Source organism: Melospiza melodia, chromosome 6 (assembly GCF_035770615.1).
Source record: "Melospiza melodia melodia isolate bMelMel2 chromosome 6, bMelMel2.pri, whole genome shotgun sequence".
Taxonomy (NCBI): Eukaryota; Metazoa; Chordata; class Aves; order Passeriformes; family Passerellidae; genus Melospiza; species Melospiza melodia.
In genome coordinates, this window is record NC_086199.1 from 16,480,682 (window position 1) to 16,508,501 (window position 27,820).

A 27,820-nucleotide genomic window follows, 5' to 3' on the forward strand; every position below is an offset into this window, starting at 1 on the left:
TCATGGCGGCCGTTGAGGTGGCAGCAGCCGGAGCCGCCGGGAGGAGTCGCTGAGCCAGGACGGGACAAGACAAGCCAAGCCGGGAGAAGCTGCTGAGCCGGAGAAGCTGCTGAGCCGGAGGAGGCGGCAGGATGTGCGCGGCTTTGACGCACGAGTTGCCGAGCCCGGTGTGCTGAGCTCGGAGCAGGAGCCGCGACCCGCCGTAGCGAGGAGCAGGGAGGCGGAGGCGGCCCCTTGGCCCGCGGGCAGCGGCTGCAGGGGCCGCCCGGCAGGGCCGAGCGAGGCCCGGAGCCCCCGGAGCCGCGATGGCGTCGTGGCTGGGCGGGCTGGGCTCGGGGCTGGGCCAGTCCCTGGGGCAGGTGGGCGACAGCCTGTCCTCGCTCACCGGGCAGATCTCCAGCTTCACCAAGGACATCCTTCTGGAAGGCGCGGAGGAAGTGGGCGGTAAGGGGGGCTCGGGATGGGCCTGGTTCCGTGAGGGAGCTCTTTCTGCTCCTCCTCCGGCCGCCGGTCCCCTCCGCACCGACCGCGGCGGGGCCTGCGCTGCCCGCACCGGCCCGCAGGGAGCCACTCGCGGCTTGGTGCCTTTCGCGAATGCTGCTGCCTTTGCTGCCTTTGTTTTTGTTTTTATTCCGCTGTTGTGATCTCAGGATCTGGAGAATACACAAATATAGTCCCAGGCTCTAATAGCAGATGTGAACCCGTTTTAGGCTTATTATTGAGAGGTTTCTGAATTGCGTGAAGTGTTACGTTGCTCCGGAATGACAGCACTCAAAACAACACTCTGTTTCCTTTCTGTTTGCTTAGTTTAGATAAACTCTCAGTTAATTAGCTGCTTTTACAGCGGTTCCATAAAACTGCAGAGTTGTAGTACAGAGGTTGTTTTGCCACTGGTGTGATCTAAGTGTGACGTGTCACAGAGGCAAAGGTTCAATGTTTGGCAGTGTTTTGTTTATATTTCAGTTGTGCCCAGAGAAGCCTGTCGGGTTCTACAATTCCCCTATAGCCAAGTAGGAGAACCTTGCTTTATAAGGATTAGAGGCTACAACGATTTATCTTTAAAACCGAAATTTTGAGAAAACAAACAAATAAACAAAAAAAACCTCAAAGACATCAGAGTAAGATATACTATAAACCAATAGTGAATCTGTTCTGGAATATAATATTTTCTTCATATTTTTTTTGTAATGACTTTTGGTTTTTTTTGAAAAAAAATTTAGTAAAGCTGTTGTATAATGTGGTAAGAAGTATCAATAGATTAATATCGCTAGTATTATCATCGTGTAACTATAAATTATTTTAAAAGTTAGCTTTCTCAAACCAGTGTTAAGAATGGAAATTACAAAGAACAGCTAAGACTTCTGCATAGTCATTTTAAATGTGAAATTAAGCAATTCTGTTTAGTTTACAGTCTGTCATCTATGAAGCATTGTGAAAAAATGTTTTATTTTGCTGAGCTGTGCAGTCATCTAGAGTGTTTGTTTTGCTTTTTTCAAGGATAAATTGTGAACTCACATTGGTGCATGAGCTTGTGCAAAAGAGATGTACAGATGTTTAGTAGTTAGTTCCAGGTGGGCTTCCCTGCTGGATACTGCTGTGAGCAACTTCAGTCTCCTAAAATTTCAGGGTAGTACATTCATATGGGTGACTAGACTCCAGGGTGTAAAAAATCTGGTGCTGTCCAAGTACTCTTCTATAAAAACCATTAAATAATATGACCTTAACTATACTTTTCAAGTAGTTCCTTACAGTCTGGGTTAGTTTTCTAATTGGTCAAAATTTGGTAGGTTTTAATATTATCTTTTACATTCAGTGTTCTGATTCCCATCACTTGTTTGTGGATTATGGACTTGCACTTCTTCCATTTTGCAGTTTTCATGTGTAGATTGTTTCCTCTGCAGTGCTTGAGCTGTCTCAGTTTTAAACAGCACGTGAGAAATTATGAAATTCAGTATTTACTTGGAAATTGTACTCATTTCAAATTTGAATTATTGTCAAGGTTGCTTTATAGTCAATTCAGGATGATTTCTCATTGCTAAAAGGAAATGTGGTGTTTCTGTCCATTAAAGGTGGGACATAGGAGGAGTAAACATAGTCAATTTAAGGAAGATTGATCATTAAAATGTATCTGGAATTACATGCTTTTTCTGTTGGATAAACTGGGATGGTAGATGTATCCCCTTTTTATAGACAATGAGTCTTATGGGGTTGATGTTTTGTTGGGTGTGGGTGGTTTGATTTTTCTTCTGAAAGTTCAGTCACTGTTATGTGTATTTAATGGAATTAATACTTGTTTTGAAATTTTGCATGGCATTACAGAGAAACACAGCTCTTAGGTCAGGAACAAGTCTGAAATGAGAAATAGATTTAGGGACACGAGATAGTCAAGTAAAACACTTTTATCTCCCTTACATTAAACCTTAAATCCATACTAATCTGTTAGGGTTTTGATTTGATTTAAAGCCTAAATATGAATGAACTAAATGAGATGCAGAAAGACTGTCTGAAAAATAATTCTTACAGTGTTCTGATAAAAAGGAGCTTTTGATATTTACCTAGGAATGAACATAAAAGTAGTCTGAAGTAAGATCTGTATTAATAACTGGTCTTAACAGATTGAAAGGATTGTGATTAAAATGAAAATTTTCACTTTCTTTCAGATGCAGCAACAGAACTCCATGTGTCCAACTCTAGACTCAGAGAAATAGAAAGTATTAATGCAGCACAAAAGCTTGAAGTAAGAAATTTTGGATCATTATTTTGTAATTAAATGCAGTGATTATGATTTGTTTGGCATGAAGTTGAAATATTGCACTGAAATATCCTGGGTAAATCCAGGAACAAGGGTGACAGTGGTGTTAGAATGTGACTCCGGTTTTGTGCCAAACTGCCGTCACAGTGGGGAACACACATTTTATTTAGGGACAGACATGTTTATTGGGCTATGCATGTGCTGCAAGTTTTCATCTTTTGCTGACTGTGACTGTTCCTGCCCTGTCAGGGGGACTTGGACTGCAGCAGTAGGCTTGGCTGTGGAAAATGTGGGCATTTTCCCTGGTCCTGTTCTCTCTCTGTTGTCCTGCTGTTTGGTCATTCTCACATAGGCTGCTCGTGCCTCTCCAAAACCACTTCAAAATCTCATGTACCCTCATGGAAAGTGACTTACTGCGCTCTTGAATAGGACTTGTTGGTCTTGTGACTTTCTTTATGTCTCTAAATAAACAACTTTCATGTGTGCCTTCAGGCCTCAAGAGGATTGTGAAGTTAAGGTACTGTTTTGGGGACATAACTGTTCCTGCTTGTCCTCTTTCTAGTTTCTTGCCATCTGCTCTTGCCTGAGGTCAGAGAGAAAACACTGGATACTAGCTCCACTTTGTGCTTTGTGACTGTTCTTAAATTCTACCTGTGGATCTTGCTAAGATGTGACTCAGCCCTTACTTTTTTTAATTCTTGGCATTTATCTCTGGTCATGGCAGCCCTTTTTACTGGAAGTGAGCTGGAGTCCATGCCATATAAAAATGGAAAGCTTGGACATAACCGTGATTTGGGGCCCACACATTGGTGTTACTGTGTGTTTTGAATGAAGTAGCCTGAGAACCAATTTAACTATTTTGCTGTCCAGTAGCTTTGTGCTTTTCTGAGTCTTTAAGGACTGTTCTAAGTTTACCAACATTCATTTCTCATTTTTACTAGAATGATAGACTGAAAAAAGTCTGTAGTGACTTAGAAGAAAAGCATGAAGCAGCAGAGCTGCAAATAAAGCAGTTGTCTATCGAGTACCGCAATCAGCTTCAACAGAAGGAGGTAAGACAGAGTAAAATTTCTCAGTATGTCCAATAAACTTACCTGTTGTGCTGTTTAATGCCTTTGTTCTAGTGTCTGTTCTCTTCCAGGGGAAATACTGGTCACAGCTATGGCTTCTTGGTTTGTTAATGTAGACTAAGACATATTTAATCAAATCCTGTAATGTAAGCCAAGCTGCCAGGAGATAATTGAGACAAGAGAAAACACTCTGGGAATGTCGTGCAGCTGTCAGAATTTCTGTTGTTTCTGGGATCATTGTGAGAATAGACACTCTACTGCTTTCTATTTCTGATTCACTTACTTTAAAAGAAGGCAACAGGAACAAATTCCCATTTGAAACAATTGTTTTGTCTTTAGGTATCATTATTTATCTTAACAATTATTTATTGGGCATCATTGTTTATCTTAACATATACAATTAAAGAGAACAGAGCTGGCTTTCAAAATTCATGAAATGTCCCTTTGTGATGGAAGCATCAGCTTTATAGCCTATTGTATGAGATTTCCTAGGCCTAAATGAAGAAAGTTGCCAGTATGCTGAAATTTACACAAAAAGGAGTTTCATTTCTCATTTGTTCACAAATTCATGTGGGAACTAGAGGAAGCAGATCTATGACATGTATGAAATTCTGCTTGTTAAATACAGTAACAGAGTTGTTACAAGAAAATTACATGAAGCTAATTTCTCTTTATTGTAAGAAAGTAAGTTTTCACTACATTGAGTTGTTAAGCATAAAAGAAATCACATGTAATAAAAATAACTAGAAATCATCAAATATTACTAAACTTTCATATCTGAATACTCTCTTTTATATTTAATTTTTTTTGTATAACTGGTTAGCCTGGATATTGCTGTAGTGCTTGTGTACCTTTGCTGCTAAAAAACCCATGTCTTTGTTTGAGGTACTTCATAACACTTGAGCTAAGGATGTTTTTTTTTTTCTCCGTTATGAAAATTTTTGGAGTTTTTTTTTTCTTTCTTTTAGTGAAAGTGATCAGTTATTTGTGCTGGGGGTGTTGTTTAGTTCACATTTCATAAGGCCACAAAGGGTAGAGTGTATTTTGATATTCTTCTTATTCAAACAATGCATTTTATCTTGTATATCCAGGTGGAAATCAGCCATCTAAAAGCCAGACAGAATGCACTACAGGAACAACTGCAGAAAGTACAGACAGCTGCTCAGACTGCTCAGCTGGGAGCTGGTGTTTTGCCAGCAGCCACTGCATCAGCCTCCTATGTTCCAGAGGTCAGACATTCCTCAGGTTTTGAAGGAGATGACATGGATTTTGGAGATATAATCTGGTCACAGCAAGAAATAAACAGATTGTCCAATGAAGTTTCCAGGCTGGAATCGGAGGTTGACCACTGGAAACAGATTGCAGTGGTGAGTGGTTTCTCTTCTACCCTGCCCTTCTCTCTCCACTCCAAATTATTGTTTGCATTGCACTTGGTGGATTTTTGCAAGTTCACGCTAAAAAATTTCTAGAAGCAACATGTTGTGATGGTAAAGCTGAAACCTTTTTTGCTGTCACATCACTAAGAACACATTCAGTGACTAACTTCCAAATGCTTTTTTGCTATGCTTTTATGCATGATTTGTCAATTTTGGTAAAGGATTTCATGAACATTCACCTATAATGGGTCTTCAGGGTTTCATTGTTGTTCAGCCTTTCAAAAAATACTTCCCTTCCTCTTGGCTATGTTAATAATTTTTATTGCTAGCACAGTACTGTTCAAAGTAGTGGTTGGATAATTGGATGCTTTTATACTTTCTCTTCTCCCAGTCCTTGATATGTCAGTTATAATTCATGGTCTGTTGAGACAAAAATAAATATAATCTTTCAAGCTGCTGCTGCTGTGACTTACCATTTTTCAGGTATAGCCTGATTTCAGAGATATACTTTTCCCATGTGAAAATACTCAAAACTAAGCAACCCTGTTGTCTTACTATGAGCAATAACACCCCCACTCAAAATTTTTACCCATTATATGTAGTAATGTAATAATAAAAATCCATGAAAAATTAAAATGTTTCCATTAAAATGTATTTTTTAAAAAATCAGAATTACAGTGGATTTTTATTTTGCTGCATGTTAGCTTTGTTGTTTCCTACTTTTGAGTATCAGTAGAGGAACCACTTTGATAAAAAAATACATGTATTTATCATATTTTTCATATGGATATATGGTTTGGGTTTTTTTAGTCTTCCAAAGTGCAAGGCACAAATGATGCTGAACAAAGTGAAATATGCAAACTACAAAATGTTGTTAAGGTAAGATGACAAACTTGTGCTTTACTTCATGTTGTGTAAATGGTGTATGGTGTATGGTTTTGCACATGACTTTTAAATATTCTCACTAACACTATTATAACATAATTAAAAATGCATGGGGGCATGTAGTAGCATAGCAACCCTTCAGTCAGCAGTACAATATTTTAAAACAGTTACTCTGAGAAAGGGTGTTTGTATGATTTGATAATTACAGTATGTTAGCTTGAAACAGTGACATTAGTATTTACAAGGGCAAATCACTTGTGAAGCTGTTGATCAGTTATGAAACTGTATTTTAGATATAGAGAATATTTTCTCCCTTCTCAGAAACGTTGCCTTTTTTCGTTGAAGGTGTAAAATATAGCTTTTACATGTCTTCCTAGAAAGTTACTAAAAATGCATTCTAGTGTATCCAGTTTGTATGTAAGACTTGTATTTGATTTACATTAGTTTAGTATTTGCTCTTGCGGAGAGCATACTATTTGTGTAAACATATTTTTAAAAGGAACTTCTTTCCACGTGTTTAAAAAATCCCAGTCAACAAAGATCAAATAACCTGACTTCTGTGAGAAATCCTTCAATAAATCCTTGAATTAGACTGGGGAAAACTTCTTTCTTTTGTATTGTATTATTTCTTATGTATTACATAAGAAGACACTGTGCTGTATTTTGCCATTTTGTTTCTCTAATGATATTTTTAGGAGCTGAAACAGAATTTAAGTCAAGAAATAGATGAACATCAGCATGAGCTGTCAGTACTGCAGGATGCCCACAGACAGAAGTTAGTAGAGTTAAGTCGTCGGCACCGAGAAGAGCTGCGCGAATATGAGGAGCGAATTGAGGAGCTTGAGAATCGGTTACAGCAAGGTCTCTGTTACCACATGCTTTCTGTTTAATTTTATGTGGGGTGAATTTGGGTTAAAATGCTGAATATGCATGTGCCAGTACAATATATATCAAATACATGATGTTTAGAATTTAAATTTAAATTTGAACTTCAGCTTCATGTTTAAGACACGTGTCCCGTATCTTTTATTCACTCTGGTTGGCTTGAGCACTGGAATGATAGCATTTAATCTATGGAATGTATCAATCTGAAGGGTCATTTTGCATACATACCAATTGTTGTGCTCTGAATTTTGCACTTTCTGGGTTGTTTTTTTAACTTAAACTGATTATAGGTAAGGATAAGACATACTGAATCGAAGATAACAAAGTAACAGGACAAAAAAATAACTTTTGGAAGAATTGGAGAACTATGTGCCAGTTGGGTTACTTGACAAAACTTCAAAGATTGGGTGGTGAGACACGGGAACAAGTTGCCTAGAGAAGTTGTGGATGCCCCATTTCTGGAAATGTTTGTGGCCAGATTGGAGAGGACCTTGAGCAACCTGATCTAGGGGGTGGCATTGCTGCCCATGATGTTCAGGTGTTGAAACGAGATGTTCTAAAGGCCCTTCCAACCTAAACTGTGCTGTGATTCTATGATTGCTGTAAGGACCACACCTTAGTGTGTGGCATGACTATAATGCAGAAGCTCAGGAGTTCCTACAAATAATTTTTTGTTGCCCTGTAAGTATTTCATCCAACTTAAATATAGTCGTGCCATTTGGGTTTCCTCAAGAGGCTTCTCTGCACAAATACTTAAATTTTGCCTGTAAACCTCTATATTTACCTGGTAAAACTTGGACTTCTAGAGAGTATGTACTCTCCTTTTGGAACACGAGATCTATTCCCTTCTTGGAATAGCTTCTCTATCTTTAAAGGTAGTACTGATAGGGAATTTATTCCTTAAAATCAGATGCCTGTTAAGATGTAATAGGTTTTTTCACTTCACATACATACACCACCAGCAGGACTAATATAAGGAAGTTGAAGGCAGAAGTCCCTTATCTTTTACATCACCACTTATCTGCAAAATAAATACTGTTAGTGGCTTTTGAAGAACTAGAATATTTTATATTTTTATTTTGGTCGTTCTGTCTGACAACATAATAGGGACTAGGGCAGGGTCAGGTGTTTGAGCTGACACAAAAGTGAATTCACAAGTAGTGTGCTTTCATTTAACTTTTTTTCTGCACTCTTCTGATGATGCCTTTTTGTACTGTCTGACATATCTGGAAATGATAGAAGATTGTACAGAAATATGAATGTCAGTATAGTATGAGAGTATGATGGATCTGTAAAGAGGTTAGTTCTGAAAAATGTTTTTCTTCAGTTGAAAACCTTTGTGCATCATTTAGCAAATTATTTGGAGGGAATTTTTCTCTGTAACAACTATTTGGCAAACCTTTGAAATGTAATTAATTAAATTATAAATGGATTTTGCATCAATCTGAATTAGATGGGATTTGATAAATTATTCTTAGAAAATTGAGAGATTCCAAATCCTGATAAATTAGATTGTCATCTCCTCACCAAGAGGGGATCAAGTATACTCTAAATTGCAGACTAAATATATGTGTGTCTTGCAACACTTACATTTAAAATTGTCTTGAGCCATGCATGTGAAAGTATTCAATAAGCTCCTTGTCCTACCAGTAATGTGTATAGCACAGCTCCAAATGTTAAACCTATTTAACCAAACTTTCTGTCAATGATGACCTGTCTTTGTTTTAGTCTATCTCACTCTGTCAGGAGAAGAGGTGAAAGAAGAGAAGCAAAAGATATAGAGTGATGGTTTTGGTTAATATTGCAAATAATCGCTTTTGTCTTTTAGATGGTGTGAGCACTGATGCCGTGGATGACCCTAAAATTACTGAACAGAAAAAAAAAGCTCAGAGTCCAGATGGAGGACAGGTGGAAGAGTTGCGGGTTGTAAAGGACCTAGAGGATGAAATAAGAAAATTAAATCACCAATTATCTTCTGCCAAAGCAGAAAACAAAAATCTTCTGAAAGAGCAAGAATTTGCAAAGCTAGAAAAAATCCAAATAGCACAAGATTATGAAAAGCTTAAATCTGACTTTGAAGCACTTCAAAGGTCTGTGGCAGAGCAAGATGCTCCCCTGAAAGAACAGAAGCAGCTCCAGTCAAAGACATCACTACCACAAGATGTTGTCAGCCTACAGCAAGCATTGTTAGGTACTAAGACTATGATTTTTTTACTATTATTTTTTATTTTTAGTATATTTTGAGAAGTTTTCACTTCTAAAACTCAAAATTTATTTTATGAATTTAAAACTGAATATGAGAATATGTACCTTTAAAGTATTGCTGTTCTAGAAAAGCATTGTCCATTGAAGTAAGATGAAACAGAAAAGAGAATCCTGTTAGGACTACTGTGGTTGTCATAGGGGCTTCTGATTAGGGAAGTAATCATGTCTGCCAACTCTTTGGTAGGGGTTTTTGTCTTTAAAAGTAAGTAAGCCTCAATAGAAGTTGTTTGTTTAAATTCAAAAAGTACATTTTGTGTGTGTGTGTATAAATACACTCAGTTGCTAATATCTTCTCCTTAAGGAAACACTAATATACCTGTTTAAGAAACATATCTGTAGGTTGAAAATGTTGTAATATTTCATAACTGATGAACTCTAGTGCCAAAGTCCCCCTAATGTGGGATGAGTTGTGAAAGTAATAATCTGCTTTGAGGTGGTGACTGATGGCATGTTTGAGTGTTTTATGGCGCTCATGCTTGTCATCACAAAATGCTGTGAAACTATCCACTTTGAGCAGCAGAGTTCTGTTTCAGCAAGGTGGGAGAATGTTTTTGTTTTATTGTTGTTTGAAAAGTAGTAAATTATCTATTTGATTTCATTTTCCTTTATAGAAGCAGAAAATGAAATAGCAAGACTTTCCAGTTTAAATCAGGTAAAGCAATTTCTAAATTGGTTTTTTCTTTTTTTTTTTTAACATTTGCATTTCTACATAAATAACAATGTAATATAAAAGGAAGTAATTGTAGTTTAGTTCTGTAATTATATGTGGAATTTATAGAAACAATACATCTTTGCTTGTGAAACTCCACAGTGTATTCTATAAGAAAACCATTCAAGTTCTGCCCATCTCATTATTGCCTATAAACCTGTAACATACATTTTCAAAGTACTAATAGTACATTCTGTAAAATATGTCATTTTTCACTTCTGCTTTAGCATATTTCACAACTGGTAAGAGCCAAAACTGAAATATTTCTCTTCTGTGTAGTACTCATAATAATGCATTTCATCTTACTGATGAAGTGAAGCAGTGGAACATATCACACCTTTAGTTCTTGGTGGTGTTGTCTTGGTCCTTTATGAACTCTTAGACTTGAGAGATTTGGTTTGTTTTACTTTGTATCCAGTAGCATTTTTCAACTGAGTTTTTCTGTGTTTTGCATGCATTCAAGAGTTCCTGTAGCATTGTTCATAATGATGTTGTTTAGATGCCCTTGATTAAAACTTCTGTCTCACCATGCAGCCTAGCTGTGTTTAGGGTGGCTCTTGCAATTATAATAATTTATCCCAGCTGTCAATTCATACCTCAGAGATGGATTTAACTTCTTACCATACCATGGCTTTTTTGCAGAAGTTTGTGCACTTAAACCAAATGATGAAGAAATAAATATGTATGTGTGAATGGTAGAGAGAAACACTTCCCAGCAAAAAATTTTTAACTGGGGTAGTGTTTATTCAGGCTTAGAGTTCTAATGTAATTTCAGCAAGATAAAGTCTGATATGTACTTTTTTTTTTTTTTGAGGGACTTGAGAAGGAACTGACAAGTGCACAACATAAACATGAGAATATTCTTTCTCCGAATACAGAGGATCAGAATTCAGAAATAAATCAGTTAAGACAAGATTTGGAAAGGAAAGAACATGAATTAGATGAAAGTATTGCTGAAAGAGAAACATTAATAGCAGAGTTGGAAGAACTAGACAAGCAGAATCAAGAAGCTACTCAGGTAATAAAAATACTACAACTAATTATTGAACTGCTGAATAAATGTTTTGAGTTCTGTGTATGTATGTTTGTCTTTTAAGTTGATCTTTGATCATAGATAGCAGGGAAATATAAGTTATCTTTTGAGGTCTAAAAATAAATACTTGGGGCCAGTATTTCTCTCTATCTACCATCTCAATGTGAAATTCAGAAGTGCAAGTAAAACCCACTTGTTATAGACCAAGATGAAATAACAGCATGTCAGCTGTCCATAAGAGATGTTACTTCACAAAGTCCAGTTAAATAGTCCCTGATTTTTCATTGCAACATTTCTGATGAAATTTATCCTGATAATATTCTGATCTGTCTTAATGATAGTATGCATTACAATGATTTTTGAAATTCTTTCCTTTATAATTTTTAATTATGTTGAATATTTAAGTTATTTATTGCAAGTTCTTTATAATATGAGCATTCGTGAAATAAAAAAGTCACCAATTGTATATAATTATACCTCTTTGTCAAAGTTCCAGTATATTTGACCTGTAATTTAAACTGCAAGCCATGTGTTTTCAATTTTATTGATTTACCAATGAATCACCTATGAAATGAATCCAAAGTTGAAACAAAAAGTTGAAAATAGAATATACAGATAACTTAAATGTAATGCCACCCTTTTTTTTTAGCAATGGATGTTTGCTGAATTCCAAATGTCTTGACAAATTCTGACAGTTGTTTTTTTTTTTTAACAAGTCTTTTTTTATTTCTTCATTTAGGCAGTTATGGTTCTTTTAGGGGTGGTGTTGGTTTTTTTTCTTTTTTTTGTTAGTATAATGTAATCTGTTCTTTTTTGACTTGGTTTTAATTAATTTAGCATTGACTAGTTGATCCTACTTATGTTGGCAACTAAGAAACATTGTTTTCCTCTTAATTTTTTTTGTTTAGAGGATAGAAGTGAATGAAATGCATAGTTCAGCTGTTTTTGCTACCCTAATGAATTCTGTTTTGTGTTCATTTCTAGCATATGATTACATTGAAAGAGCAGCTGTCGAAGCAACACACAGAAACTGATAGTATCATCAAACAGCTGAAACTTGACATAGATTGTGAAAGAAAGAAGGTATCAGAATTAGAAACTGAGAAGATGAAAGCTATTAAAGAGTTAGATAGTCAGAAAGAAAAACTAAGCCACTGTTCATATGCACTTAATGATTTGCATATAACTAAGCAGCAGCTACAAGACAATATTAAAGATCTTCAGGAACAATTAAGGAAAACCCATGAGTGTAATTCACAGAGTAAAAAAGAGATTGAAGAGTTGCAGCAGAGACTAAAAGAAAGAGAGGAGGAACTTCGTGTATCCTTGAGCAAGTTAACAGAAAAAAGTAATGAGGAATCTAACCACACTTGTCAAGATCTGATTCTGAAAGACAGAGAAGTAGAAATTGCAAAACTACAGAATGATGTTTCAGAAAACAAACGAATAAATGAAGATCTACAGAAATCTATGTCTAATCTCAGAATAGAAAATGGAAAGCTGATGGCAGCCATTGAAGAGCTAAAACAGGAGTTAAGTGATGCCATTTCTGAGAAAAAGAAAGTTCATTTGGAAAAAGACACTCTTGTGGAGGCTTTGAAAATGGAGAAAAGGCAGTTAGAGAGTGAATTAAACGAGACAGAGAAGAGGCTTTTGGAACAAGCGCGTAATTATGAGAAAACTATTGAGGATCTGTCAAAGGCACGTAGTATGGACACCAGTGCCCTGCAGCTCGAGCATGAGCGCCTGGTGAAGCTTCACCAAGAGAAAGACTTTAAGCTTGCTGAGCTTAAAAAGACCATTGAGCAGATGGAACTTGACCATCAAGAAACAAAGGAGATGTTGACTACTAGCTTAGGAGGACAAAAGCAGTTGACAGATCTCATAAAAGAGAAGGAGGTATTCATTGAAAAATACAAAAATCAAACCTTACAGGCGAAGCAGGAACTTGAGGAATATATGAAAGTTTCAAAAAAGCAGGATGTCTTAAAACAGAACTTGGAGGAAAAAGACAGAAGTCTTGCAGTCATGAAAGAAGAAAATAATCATTTGAAAGAAGAAATTGAACGGCTTAAGGATCAGCAAAGTAGATCTACACCTGTGGTTGAGCCTAAAACTTTAGATATTATTATTGAACTTGAAAGTGAGGTAACACAGTTAAAAGTGATAAAGAATAATCTTGAAGAAGAAATAAAAGTTCACAAAAAAACAATAGAAGATCAGAATCAAGCAACAGTGAAGCTTCAGCAGTCACTGCAGGAGCAGCAAAAGGAAATAGATGAGTCCAAATTGCAGTGTCAGCAAATGAATGTCACACACGAAAGACTCTTTTTAGAAAAAGATGAGGAAATCAAAAATTTGCAGAAAACAATTGAACAAATTAAAACTCAGTTGCACAAAGAGAGACAGATTATTCAGACTGATGCTTCTGATCTTTTTCAGGAAACCAAGGTTCAGACTCTTAATGGAGAAAATGGAAATGAAAAGCATGACTTATCTAAAGCTGAAATTGAAAGACTGGTCAAAGGTATCAAGGAAAGGGAGATGGAGATTAAGCTGTTAAATGAAAAGAATGTTTCTCTAAGTCAGCAAATTGATCAGTTGTCTAAGGATGAAGTTGGTAAACTTACTCGGATCATTCAAGAGAAAGATTTAGAAATACAAGCTCTTAACGCTAGAGTTTCCTCAGCTTCCTACAGACAGGATGTTCTTTCCCTTCAGCAGCAGCTGCAAGCTTATGTTCTGGAAAGAGAACAAGTACTAGCAGTTCTAAGTGAAAAAACAAGGGAGAACAGTCAGTTAAAAACAGAGTATCGTAATATCATGGACATGGTCGCTGCTAAAGAAGCAGCTCTGGTGAGGTTGCAGGAGGAGAACCGAAGGTTATCCAATAGATCTGAAAACAGCAGTCAAGAAATGTCTAGAGAAACTATTCAGAATCTATCCCGTATCATCCGAGAAAAAGACATTGAAATAGATGCCCTAAGTCAAAAATGCCAAACCTTATTGACTGTCTTGCAGACATCCAGTACAGGTGCTGATAATGGGGCAGGGGGTGTGAACAGTAACCAGTTTGAGGAACTTCTGCAAGAACGTGATAAACTGAAACAGCAAGTAAAGAAAATGGAGGAGTGGAAACAGCAGGTAATAACCACGGTCCAGAACATGCAACATGAGTCAGCTCACCTCCAGGAAGAGTTGCACAGGCTGCAAGCACAAATTTCAGTTGAAAGTGATAGTACTTCAAGGCTGCAGGTAGATTATAATGGCTTGATTCAGAGTTATGAACAGAATGAGAAAAAGCTGAAAAGTTTTAGCCAGGAATTAGCACAAGTTCAACACAGCATAGGACAGCTTTATAGCACTAAGGATCTTCTCCTGAGCAAACTGGATTTGGTAGCACCATCTGTGGCAACAGCTGCCACCGTTTCACAGCTTTCAGGTGTTCAATGCAGTCCTCCTGAAGCACTTAGTGAGGAATCTAAACTCCTTCAAAATGAGTTGGAACAACTGAAAAAAAAGTTACAAGAAAAAGATTCAACTATCAGGATTCTTCAGGAAAACAATCAGCGATTATCTGATTCTGTTGCTACAGCATCAGAGATTGAAAGAAAGAGTCAAGAAGGAACTGAATCAGAGATGAGACAGATCAAAGAAAAACATGATGTGTTACAGAAGTCACTAAGAGAAAAAGATATATTAATTAAATCTAAAAGTGATCAGTTACTTTCTGTGAGTGAAAATCTTAGTAACAAAGAAAATGAAAATGAGCTTTTGAAGCAAGCTGTAACTAATCTAAAAGAAAGAAATTTAATTTTAGAAATGGATATTCGGAAACTGAAAGAAGAAAATGAAAAAATAGTTGCAAGGTGCAGGGAAAAGGAAACAGAATTCCGTGCACTTCAGGAGACTAATATGCAATTTTCAATGATGCTCAAAGAGAAAGAGTTTGAGTCTCACTCAATGAAGGAAAAAGCTCTTGCTTTTGAGCAGCTGTTGAAAGACAAAGAACAGGTATGTACGTTGATACTTATGACTATCTCTTCAAAGTAGATGGATTCAAAGTAATATGCTTCCTGGATATTTTTCTGTGTTGCAAGGCCATAGATGTCCTGCCCTGTTCCTTGTTAGATTAGTTGTATCTTTACACTCTTCCTGGCAAAGACTATGCCTCAGGTAAAATTGTTGGCCATGTCTGAAATATTTGTTTATGTCTTCAACAGGGCAAGACAGGAGAATTGAATCAGCTGTTAAATGAAGTTAAATCAATGCAGGAAAAGGCTGTTACTTTTCAGCAGGAGAGAGACCAAGTGATGGTAGCACTCAAACAGAAGCAAATGGAGAGCAGTGCCCTGCAGAGTGAGGTACCACCAAATCATTTATAGTTGCAAGAAATAAACGAAAAATGAATAAGAAATTGCATCTGTAATATTTTTTGGATTATTTTAGTAGCAGTCACTTGTTAAAAGCATTTAAAATTAATACACTTGCAGTGTGCTTCAATGGATATGCGTTACATTTTTTACTTAATTTTTTTTATATAAAGTGGCAGTCTAAGCAACATAAGGTATGTTCTGCACAGGTGCAGCATTTGCATGAGAAGGAGCAGCGCCTAAATCAGGAACTGGAGAGGTTGAGGAATCACCTTTTGGAAATGGAAGACTCCTACACCAGAGAGGCTTTAGCTGCAGAAGACAGAGAGGTCAAGCTAAGAAAAAAGGTTTTGATTTTGGAAGAAAAACTTGCATCCTCATCTACTGCAGTGGAGAATGCCAGGTAGTCTTAAATATCACAGTTAACTAAACTGATGCTCATGCCTCTGTTATACTGAGCTGCTATCCTGTAGCATACTAGGCACTTGAAAAAACAAAAAGATAGGAACATTTGTTACTCAGAATCATGAGGGTGATTTGAAATATACTTGACTACAGTCAAGAATTTAATGTCTTTCTCCTTTCAGTCACAAGTATTGAAACCTTACATCATCAACAGTGCTTAGAACTAGACAAAAATCCTTAACCCATCAATTTAGCTGTGTGTTAAAGTTTGAAAGAGACTTATTTTATATTCTCCAGTACACAAGCGTGCATTGTCTGTGACTGTCATGACTTGTGAATTGTTTTAGAGACACTTACACATTAGTACTTTGTCCCTGATACCATGGAAAGTATACACTGCTGAGAAGTTCCTTCTTCATAGTGTAAACATATAGAACAAGATGCACTGAATTTCTCATGAGTAGCAGAATCTGGGAGGCTAGAATATTTTAGCTCAATGGAAATAAAGTGGAGCATTCAGTCATTAGTAAGTTGGAAGATGTACTGAGTTCTTGGAGACTGGGGTTAAAAGTAAAACCTGGTAGAAAGACCTATTCATTCATAGTAATTGAAGCAGACAACTAGGAAGATACAGATTTTTTTTTTATAAAGATGCTGTTGTAATAATGAACAAAAAATAGGATTTTTTCTAATACATTTCAACCAAAAGACGTTAATTGGTGGTTTTTTTCTTTGATTGTCAAAATTTTGTTGACAGACTTCTGTTAAATCTCTTTTTAGGTTGGTTTTGTTTGTTTGTTTTTAAAGAGGAATTGGGGGGAAAATACCATAATTTTTGTAAATTGAGCTCAAAAATTTTGGTAAGAATTTTTTTGGTGGGATTTAATTTTCACTGTGATAAGTTCTGTTATTTAAGTAATTTTTCTTGTTTTCATTAAGCCATCAGGCTAGTCTGCAGGTTGAATCTTTGCAAGAGCAGTTAAACCTAGTGTCCAAGCAGAGGGATGAAACCATGCTGCAGCTGACCATCTCCCAGGACCAAGTGAAGCAGTATGCACTGTCTCTGGCCAACCTGCAGATGGTACTAGAGCAGTTCCAACAGGGTAAGGTTTGTCCAAAAGTAGCAAAGATTGCAACAAGTATTTTGCAGCTGGATAGTTACCATGTTTTGGTGCTTTTGAAGTACTAATTACCTTGTTTCCTTTATTGATAGCCTGAATTTCAAAATCTGTTCTCTATTAAAAACTTGAAAAAAACTATTCTGTGCAAACTGTTGATCAATATCACATTTATGGAATTTGAATTCCACCTCTATCTCGTGAAGACCAGATATGAAAATGCTGAGGCTTTGTAATTGCATATCCCAAGAAGAGTTACATGTTGTAAATTAAGATAGTTTTGTTTTGTCTCTTATTTTTAATTCTTTAGAAGAAAAAGCTATGTATTCAGCAGAGCTGGAGAGACACCAAAAACAGAGTGCAGAATGGAAGAAGAAAGCAGAAAACCTAGAAGAAAAAGTTGTATCACTGCAGGTGGGCTGAATAATGAAATTGAGCATTGTGAAACTGAATTGTAATTCTTCACTGAGCAAGCAAAATAGCATTTTTCTGCTGCCACTCTATTTTCTGAGGGTGTTTACAATCCAGTTATTTGAAAGAACAAGTAATTGCAGTCTCTTCATCTGTTGTGCATGATGTGTGTGGTATTAGGGTAATGTGATATTGATCTCCCTGCTTCTCTTTATTTTTTTCCCTTTCCTACCCTCTATTTAGGAGAGTTTAGAAGAGGCAAATGCTGCTCTGGATGCAGCATCCAGACTTACTGAGCAGCTTGACATCAAAGAGGAGCAGATTGAAGAACTTAAGAAAGAAGGTAACTACATTTTTTTTTATTTTTGCTTAAAATATTTCAACAGCTGAGGAGATAATGTAATATTCCTAGAAGCTTACCAAAATTCATATCCTATGACGGACTAATTCTGTGCTACATTTTGATGACTTCCTTGTTTATAAAGCAAGTATGAAAAAGTATATTTACCTTCTGTTAGACATCTTTATCAAAAGAAAGCCCTGTAGAAGTTTTTTTGGATTTTGGGGTTTTTTCCCTGTAAATACCAAGACACTTGAGTTAGCTCTGTGTCTATTTTAAAAGTTGGTGAAATGCCAAATGTTGTCAGATTTTCCAAAGTAGCTACCATATTTGACATAGATACAGAGCACAGTGAGGTAAAGGTGTGCAGTGGCTACAAGACATAGAGGCAGCAGCTCTTGCACAGATGTGACTGCCATCTCTGCTGGGTGCAGTGGTAACTCATGCTTTGGACATATGCAACTAATTATTGCTATACCTTTTTGAATTATCATAAGTCTTACTCTTGTAATAAGTGATGTTTTCTTGAAGCATTCTTGCTTATGACAGATAGGTGGTGTGAGATCTCATTTGAAAATCTTCAAGATTCCAGCAAGAGCTCTACAAAAAACAGTCTATTGCTTTTCTGCTACATATTTGAATGTGTACTTACTTAAATTTACTTCTCTCCAAGTGCAATTTGGCATCCAAGTGGGCATCATAGATGTGCTTCCTGAGTTCACGTATGAATTTTATAAACTCAATTAAATTTCAAACTGCTACATAATGTACAACTACCAATCTGTTTTTGAATTGACTGATCTGTATACCTATGTCTCACTACAGACATTCACAGCAAAAGTTCACAAATCCTGCCTTGAAATTAACTTTGGCATAGGCAAATACTGCTCTTAAATGGGAAGTTCTTCATTACTGTTTATTTTGTTGTTAAAACCTTGCTTAAGAAAGCAGGCGGGATTTAAACTCACAGAGAAAACTGAGTATCAAGCAGTGTTGTATTGGCAAGCAATGTACTTGATAAAAAAATTGAAATGGAATTGCTGCATAAAGGAAACGGCACTTTAATGTTGTTGTAGGGTAAATAATGACTTTTATAGAAAGAAAAAATAACACTTCGTATTCTCTATTTATACAAGAAAACATAAAATGTCTTATTGCAAATTGGCCAAATACATTCCCAGACACAGTTTTGTTAGCCAAATCTTTTGAAGGATTTCTTCATGGATTTTTTGGCAGCAGAAGTGATTTTAATGGAAAAGTATAAGATGTACCAGATGCGGTTTTCTGGATTGCCATAAATGGTTAACAAATTATTGGACTCTGTAAATGTCTGGTTTACAGCAGTCCATGCTGAGTTTTGGCTCAGGACGTTTTTGTTACTTAGTCTTTTCATACACCCCAAGTACATGTTTAAGTCCTTTTCAGCTGTAGGATTCTATTTTAGAGGGAAATGTTCCATTTAAAAAATATGTTTAAGATAAAGTTGCATAATCACTGTGTAGTGGTCCTGAAAAGTTGATCCTTTTTGATATCAATTTTCATTTAAATTATTAATGCTTTTAATTTTTTTAAATTATTAATACTTTTGTTTTAAGATCCATCATAAAGGAATACATTAAATTAATAAAAATCGAGAAAGCAACTCAAAATTGTCTTGCTTTGTAGAGAAATAGCAACAGTGTAAAATTTAATTGAAATTTGTTTTCAAATGCTGCTTGTTTGTTTTTGTGGCATTGGTAGTATGACTCTCTATTCCTTTCTGTTCTGTGGACATGCAAATAACAACTCACCTATGTGTGCTCCTGCAGCTGTATCATTCTATAATCATGTTGCCTATGTTTTCCTTTAAGTATTGGTGTCCTTTTTAACCATATTTACAAAATAGCATAATTTTAAGTAAATGTAAACTTTGAAACCATGGATTAATTCTCCTGTGCCTCACCCTGGTGTGTTGAGAGAGAAGTGGTGAAGAGCAGTCACATTATTGGAATGGAATTTAATGCATATGGATGTAGTTGTTGCAAGATAGATTGTTGTATAAAACAGGTTTTCCTTTAGTTTTAACTTGCTTTGAATGAAGAGTTTACTCTTGAATAAGAGCTTTCCCAGCATGACATTAGGTTGTTCTATTCTGTACTCCTTAAAATTCATATTTGTGAAGTAAAATGTTTGCATAAAGATGTGGAGTACAGGAAAACAGGGCATAGTAGGTTGCACCCATTTCACAGACTGGCTCTTTGATGTGTATATGTATGAAATCTGTGTGAATTCTCATGGAGTTAATTAATTAGTGTTAATTGAGAACCATGTTTTGTCAACATAGTTGTGCCGTGTACTTTTTAAAGATTGAAAGTTGTGGAAATGAGTGGAATCCCTTTCCATGCACCACAGATTATTTGAAGGTTGCAAAAATTCATAGAAGTCATTTTTCTTACAAAGATGTTGAGGCTTTTTAGAAATTAACTATAAGATAGATGAAACAAAAGTGTATCTTTTGTGGCTTTTTAATGAAGAATTTTTAACTAACATGAGCCCAAAAACTGTTAAAAATTTATTTGACCAGCAGTTTTTCCAAAGGATTTGGAGGTAAGCATTACACCTCATAGGGAGAGAGGAGAGAAAGTTCATCCCATCTGCTTATATCTGTAATTAGAGTTGGTCTTCACACAGACAGTCCATTTTACAGTATATTTGTAAGGTTTTTGTGTCTGAATAAGGCTCAGTTGTACTTTTATTAGGCTTCAGAGGTAGTATGTTGCAGAACCCCAGTCTGGTGAGAAATGACACTTTTGCTGTTTTTCTGGTCTTAGGTCACCTCACATTCATTGACTTAGAATTCTGGCCTACTTATTCTGCTTGCAGGCCATGATGCCTGACTGAAGTGTTTGCCATTTTTCTCTCAGTCTTGTTTTTGGTTCATGGTAGCTGTGGCATTTCATCTCTTCCATTCATGTTTTTGTTCCCAAAAGTAGGGGTAATCTTGCACATGTCTGCTTCTCTTGCTAGTATACTGAGTTTTGAAGCACGACACCGTTTGTATGGTGCATTAGTGTGTCCCAGCATGCTGTTCCCAGGGCTTGCGTCAGTCACAGGAGTGGGAAGGGTCCAAACAGAACAGACCCTCAACAAGCTCCTGATGTTGCTCTGCTAGCAAATAATGCATCTAGGAAACTGAAGAACTCCTTGGTGCTTCAAAGGAGCAACTTAATGGCAGGGTACACAGAATACCTGGGCTTGGATAATATTGGAGGTTATGGGCAGAGATCAAAAAGATCTGATGCCACCATGGAATTTGGTCATTCTGAAGAAGATTGCCACCACAGGACTACAGACCTTGCTGAAGAGTTTCTTTCTAGTTCTGTATTATTTAGATAGAAAAGAGCAGTTCATCAACCTTCTGCAATGTATTTATTTAATGTGTGGTCCTGTACTTTAACTTTGAGTATCATTCCTGAGATTTCAGCTTGTGGTTTCAAATAGCAATGACATGTAAGTTGACACCTTTTTTTAAAAAATCACATCGATTTTTTGGTTTTGTTTTTTATTTAAAAGCACCGTAGCAATATTTATGAAGGTATATATTACTGATCGATTTTGCAACAGCGTTTCAAAGTTTTTGTTTCTTTTGTTGTGACATTATGTTTATAGGTGAGGTCAGAAGAGAAATGTTAGAAGATATGCAAAATAAATTAATGAACCTTATGAACAGCACAGAAGGAAAAGTGGACAAGTAAGTCTTTAATGAAAGATTTGGTCTAAGTTTTTGGGTTTATTCCTCTCAATGTACAGATGTGGCACTCGCAGTTGCAGGTGTAGTAGAAGATTGTACTTCTGTATGTTGTCTTGTAATTACACTTCTATTATTTTGACATTTTTCAATTGCTTGGTGGTTGTAAATAGTCATTTTGATTAGTAAAACCAATAGATATGTGGCTTAGGCTCACTGATTTGTTTCTTATGCAGAAGTGCACTTGTGTAGCATCAGCTCTGCAAATGGAGATAAGAGTTCTTAATAAGCATATTTTATAATGTTCAGGGTGTGAACAGCAAGTCTTTTCATGTGTCTGCATCAACTGGATGTCATGTAAATCTCTTCCTTGGTGCTTTTTTTTTCTTTTCTACCCAGCAGAACAGGAACAGGGATAGGCAGATGGGCTCCCATGCCCCTTCATTGTGTCTTGGTTTGGGACTTCACAGAGCTTTCTTTTTAAATGCTCTGCTGAATCAAGATCTTAGAACAAACATTCTCCCTGACTGTAGTGTGTACATCCCAATAGCTCATATTACCATTCAGTTTCACCTCACTGCATACAATATTGCTAATACTGTCCAAATCCACACTGTGTAAGAAATAACTTAGAGGAAATTGGTGAGGTACCCTTTAGTTATTTGTATTTGGTGTGTTTATTTATATTACTGTGAATTAGGGAAGAGTATGAGGAATAAATGCACCAATATTATAGTGTCAGCTGTTACACAATAGCAGCTTGTATAACTACCTTCTTTTATTCTGCAGACTGTTGATGAGAAATCTCTTCATTGGACATTTTCATACTCCAAAAAATAAACGTCTTGAAGTGTTAAGGTTAATGGGAAGTATTTTGGGACTGAAAAAGGAGGAACTTGATCAGGTAATACTTTGCAGAAAACGAGGCACTTTTTTTTTTTTCTTTTTTCTTTTCTCTTTTTCCTTTTTTTCTTTTCTTTTTTTTTCCAGTATCCTTGTCTGAAAGTAGAATGACTTGCTGCTGAGGTAAATGTCACTGCACATTTTGTAGGGAAAGTGTTTTTTCTTCTTTTGTCTCACCTTTTTTTATATGGGACTTTTTAATGTTTTTTATATGATGATCTTCATCTTTTGATAATGTTGTTTTAATAGGGTAGATTTCATTTTGCTGAGGAATGCTGATGCAGAAAGGAAAGCATTTTGTGCTGTGTGTAGAGTAGCTGTAATATATCAGTTACAGAAAAGTAAGCCTGTTATATATGTACCAGTAGTTATTGTGGAAAATGTGAGGCTTATGTTTTTAAATAAAGAGGCAAGTTTTTAGACTGCCATCTCTTTGGGAGGTGGAGAATATGGTTTTGACAACAATAAAAATTTGTATTTATCTCTAAGAGTGACACATTATGTGGAATTGCAGCTTGTATTTATTCACTTTCTTTTATGTGCTGCTTTATTTTTGTTGTTTCCTAACTTTGTTTTCCTTAAATACTTCTCTAGTTACTATCTGAAGAGCAAAGAGGAGTTACAAGATGGGTGACTGGCTGGCTTGGTGGAGGAGCTGGGTCAAAGAGTGTTCCTAGTACACCTTTGAGACCAACTCATCAGAACATTTTTAATAGTGTAAGAATTAGTCATTCGTTCTCTTGGTTTGAGTGGAAAAATGGGGAAGTTGCATATTAATGCCATGTTTGGCTCATCAGCATATTGAGCTACATTTACTGGTGCTACTGTATCTTGCCTTAATTGTTTTGTGCAACTGCTTTGGCAAAAGGTCTTTTCCTGCACTAAGGAAATATTAGACATTGAAAATTACACAGTGATAAATCTCGTCTTCTAATACAGAAGACAATTACTGTTCCACTGGTTCCTGGCATCACTCTCTTACAGTATGGACTTCTTCTTGCAAACTATGAATGCTGGAAGTTAAATGTATGTGAGAGTGTGGAATTACACAATTCTCAACAGTATAGAATATGATGACATTGTATTTTGATGATTGTGTTCCCATATGTCCTTTAAATTTAAATTGAGACGCTTTTTCAGCTGCTGCAGTTAGTGCCTCTTATGTTCAGCATATAAAACTTATATTTTAAGTTTTCAAATAGTTTAAAATAACAGATCTCATAGCATGATCCACAGGAGCAGTTTATCTATGGAACTTTCCATTTTGCAGGCCAGTAAATAATATACTCAAGGACCAAGCACTGAGGGATTGGAGTTTTTGGATTGACTGGTTTTTTGCTCAGTTGAGCTAAAAATATTGAGAATGGATCTCTGTAAATAATCTTGAACTGTAGGGATTGGTTTTTTCTCCCTAAAATAGTGCAGGCACATAGGCCACTAAAGGACTGTGGTCTGATTAACTGTAGAAGTAAAAGAGAAAAATTAATGCTTCTGTGTGAATAGGACAGACTTTACTAAGCCAAATTTTATCTTGTCATACTACCAACATCTTAATCATTCTATGCTTCATTTATTTGAGATTCTTTATGAAATAAAGCATGCAGGGCCTTTAAGAGAAAAGATTGGATTTTATGTGTTTCTGAGGGAGAGAGATTGGTTGAGTAAAGACTAAGGAAGTACTGTAATGTCAGTAATAGCATAGAATTCTTGAAATAACTGGCTTAAATCAATAATGGAACCATGGTAGAAGTATGTTTGTTATCTTTAGAGTTTATCAATTTTATATAAATGCCTCTTAGTGAGACAACAACAAAGAGTGTATTTTGAAAATAAATTTGTCTCTCACTGAGGACTGCTTAGTACTAAGTACAAGTAAAAAATTGATTGCAGGACACTTGACAGCTTTTTATTTTATGTATATATGTATTTTTGACTTAGTGCTTTTCACCAGAGCATCAGTGAAATACAATAACTAGTAGCTTCTTATAGTCTTTTTCAGAACTGTTCGTGAAATTCCTTGAAACTGAATCTTCCCCAAGCCTTCCCCCACCCAAGCTCTCTGTTCATCACATGAAACCTTTAGGAGCAGCAGGAACTGGTAAAACTAGCAGTACTCCACCCAACAGTCAAATGCAAGGTAACATTCTAATCTTTACACAGAACATAACTAAGGGTAGAATTTTCAAGAGGATTTTAATGCTTCTGTGCTTCATCACTTGTAAATTAAGAACTTGATTTCTTCTCCCCAACCATGTCCTACTTTTGTCTTTTTTTTTTTTTCTTCTCCTGTCTCTCCTTCCCATTGCATCTGTACCTCACTTTCTGAACTCTCAATACAGAAGATTAGAGGAACCAAATTCTCTTTGGTACAGGAAGGATTTAACAGCACCTGTTAGAGTCAAACAGTTGCTGTGTAGACAACTTCATACAGTGTAGCAGTGAACCCAGTCTTGATTTTCAGCATCCCTTGATCAGCTTGTGTTGAAGTGAGTGAAGAATGCAAGTAATACAACTTTGCAGCATCTCTCTGGTGTGTGTAGAACCTGGTTGCTCAGAGAGAACCAAAACAAAATCAGTTAAGTGTATGGCCTGATATGAAATCTCTGTAAGCTGTGCAGAAGTGTTGACTTTTTCTAAGACAGAGAACAGTTCAGCTTATATTATACATGTTAAATTAATGAACTTTTGTCTTAAATAATTTAAAATTCAAATCTTCAATTTAGCTAGTCCAGTTTGGACCTAACTTTTTACAAATGTTTAGGACTTCACCTTAATATAGGTCTGCTGGTTTGCAGAAGCTTGCTGTTTGAAACTTAGCTGTAAACTCAAAAGAAAATCAAAACAAAAATCCCAGAACACCAAACCCCTAGATATTATATGTATGTACAAAGATAGCAAGAGATGCTAAAAAACCCTCTTTCAATTCAACTAAAGTAGTTGATTGTTACAAAGTGCTGTTTATTTATGGGGCTTTTCATGGGGCTGACCCTGGGGAATCTGTGCCATGTGTTGGGAAACCTTCCTGTCCTCTGCATTGTAGTGCATGTGCCCTTACACCTCTGCACAGTGCTGGAGTTAGTGTGACAGATACTTCATGTCTGCCACTGCAAAGGTGAAGTGAAATGCAAAGGGTGTTCATGTTGCTGTCAGATGTACACATTTTCCTGGGTAGCTTGAGCTGTTACAGAGTTTTGGTGGTGGACTTGGCATTGCTGGATTAACAGTTGGACTTGATTTTAAGAGTCTTCTCCAACCTAAAGGATTCTATGGTTCTATGAGAGTAGCCAGAGACAATAAGAGTCTTTGAAGATGTCTACAGTCCATGGCTAGGAGATTTTCAAGGACTTACATGTTGCAGAAGTAATAGGCAGTTTTAGAACATGTCTCTGAACAAATGCTGAAAAATTGGATAGATTTAGGAATGCTTTTTAACAGTGTTTTCATTGTTGGTTTGGGTTTTTCTATATTCCAGATTCTCCAGTCTCAGGAATGGGTAGAAGACCAGATGCAAATCCATTTTTAGCACCTCGATCTGCAGCAGTGCCTCTCATAACACCAGCTAGTAGTTCTGGACATCTGCTTATGAAACCTATTTCTGATGCATTGCCTACTTTTACACCACTGCCAGTGTCCCCTGATGCCAGTGCTGGTGCTGTTTTAAAAGACCTCCTAAAACAGTAGATGACCTTGTATCAGTACGATGATAGCACTTTAAGGAAAGTGAGAACACTATGTTGTATATAATTTACCACAATGAGGCCTTCTGTAAAAAGTCATGTATTTGATTGCAATTGTACCTTGCTTTTCTTGTACTTACAAACTTATCAGTGCTTCAGAAATTCTAATGGTGGAATGAATAATTGCCTTCTGTATAGCAGGCATTCATTTTGGGTGTGGGTTAAATATTTAACTGAGAAAAAAATCTATCTTGTTGCTAGATTGTCACAAGACAAACTAAAGGATTTTTAAACCTTAGGTATACTTCGTTAGTTCAGATATGCATGGACAGTATTAACTCTTTGGTGTTGAAATTTGTTTTTCCATTAAAATGATCTGCCATCTATGTTCAAGAACCAGACTAAAAAAATAAATTAAACAACCAATTAATGGTGTTTATTTAATGTACTTTTGGACATGTATTTCTTATTTACAAGTTTGATTGCATTTGGGGGCAATTTGAGGCACATTAGTCTCTTTGCACAATGATTTGGTTTTCCCCCCCCAGACTAAGAGCTGTTTTCAGCAGTCAAACCCATCAGCACCAAGAAGTTAACTGTGGAAGTGAGGCTTCACATCCATGTGAAGAATGGGTAATTTAGCAGATGATACATTCACATATATATAAAGACACTGTGCTCTAATGGTCCAAGGTGTATATATGAGAGAATTTTTATCTTGCAAGATTTTGTAGATCCAAATATAGACTTAAAGCTTGAACACATGTATAGAATTAAAAGGGAGGAAGGTGCTTGCTTATCTCAAATGTGTAAATAGGTCTTTGTACAACCAAGGCCAAAGTCAATTATTCTGTAAATTTTGCTGTGATAACTTGTACACTTTGTTTAACAGGTAAAGAATGAAGTTGCATACTAAAGAATAAGAGTCATCCTCATAGTGAATCTGAGATAAAACATCTTCAGTTTAAAATGTGTCATTTCTATGTCTTTTTATATGCCTCTCCTTGTTAAGTCAGTGTTAAGATAACTGTTGTGCAAGTTCTATATTAGAACTTCTTCATTTTCATTAAGGTTCTGGATAAAATTGTTGTAAGAGTTATATTTAAATAAAACTAATTAGTGAACTTGTACAGAATCAACCAAAATAATGCAAGAATTCTTTGCATTTATTTATATAGAGGTCATATAGTGAATTTCGTTTATTGCCTTGAAACCTAGCAAAGGTTTATTTGCTGTACTTTAAGAGCTGTTTGAATCCCTTTTCTCCAGTACAGTAGCATTTCATGGAGAACTTAGCAAATTTGTAACTGGATTGACCTATCATATTGGATTTTGGTTTTAAATTTTTTACCCAATTATGGACAGTTTCACAGTTTGATTTCTGAAAAGACAGCAGCCACATATTTACCAAAGTAAATTTTGTGTTATGTAGTAAATGTAATGAGAATGTCAAATTACCTCAGCTGAGAATATTGCAGTTAGATACTTCAGATGTTCATCTTCATTTAAACTGGACTGGAACAGCTACTTTTTTTCTATATAGTGATTATAAAGAAAAATGAAATCAGATGGCTTCTGTGCAATCTCTCTTGGTCTTGTAGTCATGTCTGTTTAATGATATATAGCTGCTTCACAATAAAATTGCCTTTTGGTGAGCCAAAGCAGAAGGAAATGGTTAGTTTTTAAAAATTATGTGACTTACGTGTTGTAAATTACAAATGGAGTCATGCTGCTCACAATTCTCTGAAGATACTAACTGTGCAGTTCTTAACTTTTTTAATGCATTATTTTCTTCTTTAACTGCAGAGAACTTAATATGTACACATTTCTCTTTCAGGGAGCTTTCTAAATTGCAATAAAGAAAACATAGTAAGACCAATTATTTCTGCAT

At 36.1% G+C, this 27,820-nt stretch overlaps 1 protein-coding gene across 2 annotated transcripts; it reads left to right on the forward strand.

The window, feature by feature from the left end:
• The first annotated feature begins 290 nt into the window (after positions 1 to 290).
• On the forward strand, positions 291 to 27,796 carry TRIP11 (thyroid hormone receptor interactor 11). 2 transcript variants are annotated; one of them, XM_063160089.1, is made up of 20 exons: positions 291 to 444; positions 2,661 to 2,737; positions 3,694 to 3,804; positions 4,914 to 5,189; positions 6,009 to 6,077; positions 6,779 to 6,944; positions 8,797 to 9,159; positions 9,845 to 9,885; positions 10,757 to 10,960; positions 11,960 to 14,989; positions 15,199 to 15,339; positions 15,558 to 15,751; positions 16,693 to 16,856; positions 17,182 to 17,285; positions 17,526 to 17,625; positions 21,271 to 21,352; positions 22,139 to 22,253; positions 22,847 to 22,969; positions 24,242 to 24,389; positions 25,725 to 27,796. In XM_063160089.1, the coding sequence occupies exons 1-20, from the start codon at positions 306 to 308 to the stop codon at positions 25,931 to 25,933; spliced, it is 5,856 nt and encodes a 1,951-aa protein (XP_063016159.1). In that variant the 5' UTR covers positions 291 to 305; the 3' UTR covers positions 25,934 to 27,796. The 2 variants fall into 2 exon arrangements, with proteins under 2 accessions (XP_063016159.1, XP_063016160.1); XM_063160090.1 differs by lacking the exon at positions 6,009 to 6,077.
• Positions 27,797 to 27,820: the final 24 nt, after the last annotated feature.